At 43.8% G+C, this 10,107-nt stretch overlaps 1 protein-coding gene across 1 annotated transcript in view; it reads left to right on the top strand.

The window, feature by feature from the left end:
* Positions 1–226: 226 nt before the first annotated feature.
* The window catches only part of Pthlh (parathyroid hormone like hormone), an 11,158-nt gene continuing 1,277 nt past the window's right edge, over positions 227–10,107 (top strand). Inside the window, exons 1-3 of the mRNA XM_031383936.1 lie at positions 227–776; positions 965–1,090; positions 6,331–6,747. Coding sequence (XP_031239796.1) covers positions 990–1,090; positions 6,331–6,747 — 518 coding nt within the window. The 5' untranslated portion in view covers positions 227–776; positions 965–989. The remainder of the gene's footprint in view (positions 777–964; positions 1,091–6,330; positions 6,748–10,107) is intronic.

Genomic DNA, 10,107 nt, shown 5'->3' with positions numbered 1-10,107 from the left:
CGGGGTTCCTCCTTGCGGCCCGTGGGGACCTGGTCTCCTGGACCTGCGACTCAGGCGACAGCAGGCCGGTTCTGGCGGAGGAGAGCGTCAGATCGGCCCACGCCGGCTGGGACTGGGGTGGGGCTCCGTGGCTCCGGGCTCCCCTGTGCTCCCCGCCCCCGCCGGCCCGCTCACCCCTGCCTGCTCCGCCGGCGCGCGTTCCTCGGGCGCCACCTCTTTGCGACTCGCTCACTTCTCAGCAGGTTGGCCCCGGAGCGTGTGAACCTTCCAGGGCTGGGCTCACAGCTCCTCTCCAACCTGCGCCGCCCCAGCTGGGCCGCTCCGCCCCGCCGCCGGAACCCGCCCTCGCGGCCACCTGGCCCTCGTATCCACGACACGCGCGCCTGCAACTTGTTCAAGGGCGTTGTGGAATCAACTTTCCGGAAGCAACCAGCCCACCGGAGGAGGTAGACCGACAGCTATGTATATATACGCGCTCTGCGGCAAGTGGCTGTGCACCCAGAGGCCCGGTGCGCAGGACAGCTGACTCCTGCGGGACACTCGCGTTTGAAGAGGGGTTCGCCCTGCCCCACGACCCAGAGCGCTGCCGCCAAGACTAATTAGACATTGCTATGGGAGCCACAGCAACGCGCCACGCATCCCCGACGCCTATGTAAAACGCTCGGCTTTCGCTCTTCTTTCAGAGGAAGCTCTCTGATTGCTTTTTCCCCTCTCCGGTCCCTTTTTGCCTGTGCGGTTTGAGAGAGGCACAGTTGGAGGCGCTGATTCCTACAAAAGTAAGTGCTCAGGGGCTCGGAGACACTTTTTTGCTTTCTTTTTCTTGTTTTCTTTTTTCCTGTAACTTGTGAGATGCCCTGGACATTGAAGTGGCTTTTGGGAAGCCACGGGGTTCCAAAAGAGGGAGCGGGGCAGTGCGAGGAAGAGATGGAGAGCCAGGACTGACCCTCTGGTTCCACTCTTGCAGGTCCCCAGAGCCAGCGAGCGGCACGATGCTGCGGAGGCTGGTTCAGCAGTGGAGCGTCCTGGTATTCCTGCTCAGCTACTCCGTGCCTTCCCGCGGGCGCTCGGTGGAGGGGCTTGGCCGCAGGCTGTAAGTACCCGGTCTTCCTCCTGGGGCGAGGGGTGGGGAAGACCAGCGCCAGAGGTGGCCAAGCTGAGGCGAGCGATGCCATGGAAGCCAGGGACTCCTTTCCTGATGCTCCCAACCTGAATTAGACACAGTCACGGGAGGGGGGCGACGAGGGGGGTACCTGCTAGCAAGGGGCTCCAGGAGAGCCATCTAGAGAGCTGATGAGACGAGACCCCAAAAGGGACAGGCACGAAACAAGTTTGATGTGCCTTTCCATAAGAGGGAGTCTTTTTCAGAATCTGGGCCGGCAAGATATCTGCCTACAGGGAACCACCAAAGTTACTTTATCCACCGGGAGGTTCTAAAACTCAACAGGAAACTGAGGGATTCAGGAACTGTCTGTGAGCGTGTGTGTGTGTGTGTGTGTGTGTGTGTGTGTGTGTGTGTACGCGTGTGGATATCTCTAAATGTGGGTGGCAGTCTGGGTGTGAAAAGCAAAAACTTTGCGTCTAGTTTTATTATGAATGACATAATTTTAAACATATAAAACAGGACTGTGTTACATAACAAAGCATATTATATAATTTAGTAGTAACAACTTTTTAGTGGCAAATGTCCAACTTTAATATCGATACCATTCAGGAAGGCGGCTGTGCTTGCCTCCAAAATGGACTTTAAGCGTGGAGACTTTCTTTTTCCTGGAATTATTGCTAACGGCTCTTTAATCCGAAGTCGAAATATTTGCATTTGTGGTCTGAAAGCTTTTAGTTCGGCATTCTCAGCTGGTGGTTAGGTTTTTGATTTCTTTACGAAGAGTGATTTTGACTTTGAGATAAGCATACATCTAAGTACACCAGCAAAATATCGCCTCAGTGTTTGAGAAGTAGTAGGCATGCTTGAATCTGTCTTGATAGGCGATTGGGCACAGCAGTTCATCGAAGTCCATGTAATACCATCTAGGGCTGCTCTCTTAGCACAGATATTCAAGATGGGAAAACCATAAAGTTTAATAACTGAGCCATTTGGCTCTGGAGAAGGCATTAGGAGGACTGCTCACCTCACAAGAGAAGCAGCAATATCTCCCTAATATTTAGTCAGGTTCCTGGTACTCCTTGTAAACTCCCGAGGGTATACAAAAAGGCAACTGTTCAGCGCCTGCTTCTGGTCTATTCTTATTAGTTCGGCAGAAAATCTTTAAATGAAATTACTTTAGACATGTCTGGATCTTGGCACCAAAATGAAACTCTATTATGAATCTCCTAAGGCAAGTTGTGTAGAGCATTGTACTGGAGATAAGGCAGCATTGTCCCAAGAGTGAGTGTACTGCTGGCTTACTTCTCAAAATTGTCTTCAGACTTTTCCCTCAGTTTTGAGACTTGTGTGAAATTCAATTACCTAATGTCCAAATATAAATACAGATGAGCTGATTTTTTTTTAAAAAAAGCACACTTACATACTGTATTTATTTGGATAAGAATTTCTGTCTTGGAATAGAGCCAACTTTTTCTTCAAAGTTGCTTAATACCTATTTTCTCTTTTGAGAGAGAGTAAATGAGCCATGCTTGAGTCTACAATGACGGCATAAAAATAGCACTAAGCTGTCCTTACAGCTGTTTTTAACTCTTCTTTTGTTGCATATTACAGAACTACCCCTCGGAAATCGTTTGGCAGCTAGGGACTCTGCTCTAGTTCTGTTTGTAGGTGAAATATAATAATGTAGTTAAATGCCCACACTTGGCTATGGTTATAAAACTACGAGCTGCTCACTGCCATACCTAATGGCTAATAGGGCATCACATCACAACAGAGGTTTTTCGAGGGAATTGAAATCATCATAGCTAAATGGAGGATTTTTTTTAAACTCAATATTTTTGTACATGTGCTAAACAAAACATTTTTGGACTACTTCCCAAGATCAGGCTAGCTCCTTGAAAGAAATTCTAACTTATCATCAAACCCTAATATCCAATTTTAGGGACACTGCTTAAGATGTGTTGAATTTTTTTAAGCTAAAGATTGGTACCTTTTCAGAGACAGGAGACTATTGTAAGCGTGCTTCCTAAGCCATCGGAAGGTGAATAGCAATGACTAGCTCATGATCAAATTGCCTACTGGAAAGTTGGCGTGGATGGATGCTGCTGTGTAGATGAACACAATGGTTAGAAGTTCTCCATGTTTGCCATAGCAAGGGAACCCCGAGTGATGAAGCAGCCCGAGGCATCGTTGGCTGTCTTGCTTAGGCCAGATTGGGTCTATTCCACATAATGAAGGAATAGCTTTCTACTGAGTCATGGGGACTGGAAAGCAGCTCTGTGAGTCATGCTAACTCTAACACCCTAACCCTGTCTCCTCTGTGGACCACAGAGCTTTTCTCAAACTCCAAGTGCATCCCCCGAGCCTCACATCAGCACACACAAGCTCAGGCAGAGAACTTTCCATGGCTGCCCTTCCCCTTCCCTTGACAGCTCCTGAGACACTTCATTTCCTTCCTTGAAAACTCCCTTGAGAATGCTCTTTCTTTCTAGTAGAACAGCTATGTTTGGACTGAAGTCCAAGTTATCTCTGTTAAACTTTTGACCATATTTTTCTCTTATTTTTTTACAATACTCAAAGAAGACGATAGAGCATTAATGCCCTTATTTTTCCATGCTGGCACTTTGGTGTGTAATAAGATCCATGTGAACCACTGTGCTATGAAATGTGTTTACAGATAATGATTGTTGCCATATTTGTAGCTAAAATGTTTCAACATTATCTACATTGAAAAACCTTTAATTTATTTCTCACAACCAAAATCTATCCTGTTTGTTCATGTCAAGTGCCTCTGTCATCTCTTATAATATTACTTTGGATAATTTCATGAAGCTTATTTCCCATTGATGATAAAGATATCATTGTGTTCTTCCATTCCTTCAATACAATTTCCAAACAGATAAGTGTTCTCCACAGTATTTTACAGGCAGTTGTCCTAAAAATAGTAAGTAATTTGTCTTAAGAGTATGTAAGATCCGAACCATGTAACCCAGCAGAGAGGTAGCAAACACCGTGCTACTTGCATTTTACAAAACACAAGGATATACTATTGTTGCATCTTCTTGAGAAGCATCCTGGGAAAGTACAGGTTCTCAGTTGTGAAGGTGCCATGACTCACAGTGATGGGCTGGCCTACATGACAAACACCCATGCCAGTGACAGAGGCAGGGGCAATGATGACTTGATTCAAATAGACCAACCAGTAAAGATTTGGCTCCAAGTTGAGATAGAATTGAAAATTAACTTGAAGACAAGAAATACAGCAGCCAGGAATTGGGAAAGAAGTATAAGTCCCTAGAACGATGAATTATCAGCAAAAGTTTCTTTCTAATGGGATATTTTGGTAAAATATACTAAACTGTGGGGCTTTGAAAGCCACCATTAGAGTAATTGTGTCCTTTAAAATGTTATTAGAGGATATAAATACATTGTACCCAAACCTCAAATTTGTAGACTATTAAAAGTTTCCAGATTACTAACTGTTACCAGAGTAAGAGAATTTTAATCTATTCACATGTGGCACCTTCAGAAAGGAAGAGCACCTCCTTCATGCCTCATTTAAACCAGGCTCCTGTTAAATTCCATTTCATGAAGTCATGTCTTTTTTTTTAAGCCAGCTATATGGCTTAAAGTCAGTCCCCATACCAATCTACTACAAGGACACTGGCACTCTGACCCCACTCCACCCCCCCTAAACCAAGCTCTGAGACTCTTGCCTCCTCATTATGCTGCTGAAAATGACTTTGGGTAGAGTTGGTCGCTCCAGCATCATGAGCTTAGTATGCTCTGCTGTTTCTTGTCCCCTTGCTGTGGCACTCACTTCTGCCTTACTTGGGCTTGTGAACATGTTGGAGAATCAAAGCCCTGCTTTGTGGACTTTCCTCATAGGGACTAAGAAAATTCATTTCATCTCCATTCCTCATTTTCCCCATCTTTAAAATGGGCCTAATGATGCTGTTAATTATTCTCTTGTTTCTCTGGGTAGTTGGCAAGGTTTTATTAAAAAGTCCAAGAGGCCCCAGACACTCTTGTGAGATCAAAGTAAGAACACTCAGGAAGTGGGCCTGTGAAATACACTCAGATACTTCTGAAGAGAAACCATTTTAGAGGGTGAGGTCCACTGGTGGAAACTGACATTTGGTCTAAACTTAATCTTAACCTAAAGCTCTAGGTGGTGGTGTACACCTCCAATGCCAGCACTTGGGAATCTAAAAAGTGGGAAGAAAGAATGAAAGAGAGATGGGGAGAAGGTGAAAATAAAGTATAAGTTTAAGCAAGCCCGATGACTGGTGTAACGGATAGTGACTGGTGTAAAACATAGATACCCTCAAACTGAAAGCAATCCGCATGCCTCAGCTTTCTAAGCACTGAAATTATGGGGTTGACCATCTTCCTATATCCCTCTCAGATTTTTAATTAAAAAGAAAGCACTAAGAGGAATGTGGGGTTCATTGAGACAGAGTTCAGAAATAGACCATCTGCTGCTACTGCTGTAGGCAGAAACAAATCTATTTGCCCCCCCCCCTCGGCTATCCCATACAGGTTCCTGAGGAGTTACCATAAATGTTACATTCTTGCGTCTTGGTCCTATGTTTCCCTAAATTTCCTTCCCTTCAATCCTCTCTCAGTCTTCTTGCCTTACTCTCACACTTTCAATTTCAGCTGTTTGTGTTATCATGGTCTCACAGTGTGTGTGTGTGTGTGTGTGTGTGTGTGTGTGTGTGTGTGTGCATGGAAAGTGCTCATTTAGAGCAACTTCATTTGTATTTCCTGGGATTCAGTCTGTCCCAGAAAAACTGGGAGCTGGTCGCTGGAGTTTCTTTCTCCAACAGAACCCTAGAGACTGTGACAGGATGCTCATGGTTAGGATCTATCTCCTAGTTAGATTTTCTGCAGCAATACCTCAGGGCAACTTATTTTATTTTATTCCTTATTATATATCTCCAGTGCTGCAGACTGAACTGAGCAAGGGTTTGTGACTGAGCCTTATTTCTGAGCATAACTGAATCAGGTTGTCAGCAAGCATGGGAGCTGAATTTGATGACCCCTTTATTTTATACAAATGAACCCCCAAGAATTTTCCTGTTCCCACCATGGCAAGATATGGGCACTGGTTCCTAGGTCTCCTGTTCCTGTCTCCCTTCCCTACTCTAGAAGCCAGCTTGTTCCTTCAAGGAACCCTTGGGCAGGGCAGGGCCTCTGCTGACAACTGTCTTCTCCCCTGACAGCAAACGCGCCGTGTCCGAACATCAGCTACTGCATGACAAGGGCAAGTCCATCCAAGACTTGCGCCGCCGTTTCTTCCTCCACCATCTGATCGCGGAGATCCACACAGCCGAAATCAGAGCTACCTCGGAGGTGTCCCCCAACTCTAAACCTGCTCCCAACACCAAAAACCACCCTGTGCGGTTTGGGTCAGACGATGAGGGCAGATACCTAACTCAGGAAACCAACAAGGTAGAGACATACAAGGAACAGCCGCTCAAGACACCCGGGAAGAAGAAGAAAGGCAAGCCGGGGAAACGCAGAGAACAGGAGAAAAGGAAGCGAAGGACTCGGTCTGTCTGGTCAAGCACAGCTGGGAGTGACCTGCTTGAGGACCCCCTGCCTCACACCTCCAGGACCTCGCTGGAGCCTAGCTCAAGGTACCATTCACTGTGCTCAGCAGGACTCCCTTGCCTCCCTCTGCCTTGGTCTAGGAGACCCAGAATCTTCTGTATCTTGATCTGTGACTACATGATTTAAAACCAGTATAGGCCACACACCTGGTCCTAGTCCTTATTACCCCCCTAGACAATTTAATTTCCCTACTTCTCTCCCTCCCCACCCCTTCCCCGCCCTTTTCTGTCTTACTCACTCCTCCCCACACACAGGGTTTTCCTCACAGCCAAGGCTGACTGTGAGCTCAAAGCAATCCTCCTGCCTTAGCCTCTCACATGCTGGGATTATAAGCGTTTCCCACCAACAGAGTCAGTAATTCCAATCTTTACCTGAGCTTCTGAACATGATGAGCCTCATCATGGTTTGCTGGGAAATTATACTTGTTCCTCAGGCCAACATCTTAGAAAACTTTCCAGATAGTTTTTTATTTCTTGCTTTCCATTCCTTGTTTTCAGAGAGGAACTCAGAAGGCCTTGGTAGTCCCCATCAACATGGCCAGGCAGTATCTCACATAAGAATTTATGACCCATTCACACACTATTCAATTAAGTGTATTTCACTATATTTCCACCTTATTTTAATATAAAGAAATTAAGGTTCTTTTGAAACACATTCTTTGTATTTATTTGATTTTTAATTACCTTTAATCAACTGAGTTGGTTTCTACCAACTCAAAAAACTGAACTGTTTCTGATATTTTTTCAGTCCTAGTTTAGATTTCAGTTTTTCTCATACACTTTTGCACAACAAGTTGGCATGCCACATCTTGCAGCTGGCTTATCCTTCTCTCACACGAGCAGGGACTCAGAGCACTCACAGGTAACAGAGTTCAGTAACTCAGGTTCAGGTCTTGGGTCTAACATTAACATTAATATCCACCACCCTGAGCAAATGAAGAGTCAGTTTAAGACTCACTTTTGTCTTCTGTGATGAAGGAACAGGCTCATGAAGTTAAGAAAAAATTACATGAGATTACATGATTTCAAGCCCTTGTTGTGGCATCTAGAGACTTGGTTCTATTCACTTCATATAAATGTATGTGTTTGCTATGTATTTTATATGGCAAGTGGCCAAGTTTCTATGAGGCAAAGGAGGACAGATATTAATTTCATTTTACCACACAGAAAACCAAAACACCTCACAACTGGAGAACCTGAATTAGTTCGTGGAATTGGACTGTGCACCCCCACCCCAGCTAGGTCCATTCCCTTTTCCCTAGCTCTCAGGCCGGTGCTGTGTTGGCACAGACTTCTCCCTGAACACCCACTGATAGGATCTGCTGCTTTGTTTTGCATTTTTACTTCTCAGTATGGAACTTCTGTGAGGTTTGAAAGGAGGAGGAAAGCCACACAAGAACACATCGTATGCAATTCGTGGTCTCATTATTTAAAGTCCCCCATGGCTGTTTCAGCTCTTTGACTTGGTACAGACAGGATTATAGAGCTCAAAGGGGTAGTCCAAATGGATACTCCATCCTCTCTCTCTCTCCCTCTCTCTCTCACTTTCTCCTTCCCTCCCTCCCTCCCTCCCTCTCTCTCTCTCTCTCTCTGAATTCAGTAAGAAACAGTAAATAAAACAGAAGTTACATTGAATACATTACATATTTATTACTCAATGTGCAACCACATTGAGAACTCCCAAGCACAGCAGTGCTCTATTCTGCAGCTAGTTAACCAGACCTGACTCACCGACACACCCAGGGTGCTTTAAGATGTAAGTACAATGTATATATCTATAGCTAGTGCAAAAGCTCCTGCTAAATCCTGCTTTTATCAATCATCATACAGCATACATATGTCTATATTAGAGCTATAAAAACAGAAGCATAAGTAATTTTCACGAATGCTTCTTTCCTTTAAAGTATTAACAATCAATGTTTATCAATTCTTATGTCTAGTGTTAAGCCTCCATTAAAATCTGTCTAGCAAAAAAAAAAAAAAGGCAGGCATAGGCTGAAAGTAGTCACAAAGGGTAAGACCCAGGAGTGTGATGCTCAGAATGAGCACAGGTGTGCAGACTGAGAAGTCAAAGTGAAATCTTTAAAGATCTTAAAGGTTTGTAAGTGACCAGCCTTTTAAGAAAATTGTTTCTCTAAGTCAAGGCTATATGATGATTTCAGAGGTCTGACAAAGTGGCAGGTGTAAGCTTTAGTATATATTAGTACATAGTTTCTTAAGGAAAACTACTAGGGAAATTTACCTGTTTCCTCTCCTATAAAATGTTCAAATGAAATGTATAACTTTTAGCTTTATGATTGCATTAAAATTTTTGATGTTGGATATAAGATGCCTAGATGCAGCTAGGAACTCATTTCCGAAAATTGTGTTTTGACTTGGAAAATACTGAGTTAGAAAAATATGAAAGCTTTTCAGTGGCCAAAAAATCCTAAAACTCTAAGCATTATCACACACACATACATACACATACCACACACATACACCCCACACACATACACACCATACGCACATATATACAAACCATTCACACCACATACACACACACACACACACACACACCTCCCTTCATGCTGGCCATTTGATGCATTTGACTTGGCTTTTCCAGTATGTACCTTTAATAAAGACAAATTCAAAAAGAGCCAAGTAAAGCCTAGATAGGGTGAAAATTTATTCCTTTCTTTTTGAGAAAAATAATTTTTCAAAATGCTATTAATTTTCACTTTTGTTATCTTAAACTCAATCTAATAAGTGCCACACAGAAAGACGTACTTTAGTAGACAAAATACACAAATTAGTGCATTATTATTAATTATTATTATTATTTTCCTTTACTGCTAACATCCATCCATCTCAAATGTTCATCTTAAAATCTCCTTTCCTCTGCTGTTAGGAGCTCTTTAAGTATTCCAACCCAATCAGAACTATTGAAAGAGTCAGCTTCATGAGACTCCCTGCATATTAGCAACTTTTCTTTAAGTTGCATGTGGCATGCCAAAGTAGTCGAGACTTTTTGACTCCCACACCCACACATGTCTGCAGCATAAAGTTCTACCCACACATCTGCCCATTAATTCAATGACACAGTCAATTCCTACTCCCTAAGCATTTCCTTATAAATAAGTGTGTTTTCACTGAAATAGAATTTACAAAGAGAAGAGATGGGGAGCAGGAAGTGCTCAGAGCCCCAGCCCCATGCACACACTCTCACTACCATCTCCACCCCAGCACTACCTCTGAGTAAGCACACAGACAGAGCAACGGTAACTTGGTTTATTCCTAGACATCTTGTCATTTAAAATCGACTTTTGCTGAGACGGGAGGATTGCGAGTTTGAGACTGGCCTGGGCTATGCCATGAGAGTCTTTCTTTTTTTTTTTTTTTTTTTTT

Source organism: Mastomys coucha, unplaced genomic scaffold (genome assembly GCF_008632895.1).
Source record: "Mastomys coucha isolate ucsf_1 unplaced genomic scaffold, UCSF_Mcou_1 pScaffold20, whole genome shotgun sequence".
Classification (NCBI taxonomy): domain Eukaryota; kingdom Metazoa; phylum Chordata; class Mammalia; order Rodentia; family Muridae; genus Mastomys; species Mastomys coucha.
This window is presented reverse-complemented; position numbering and strand designations above follow the sequence as displayed.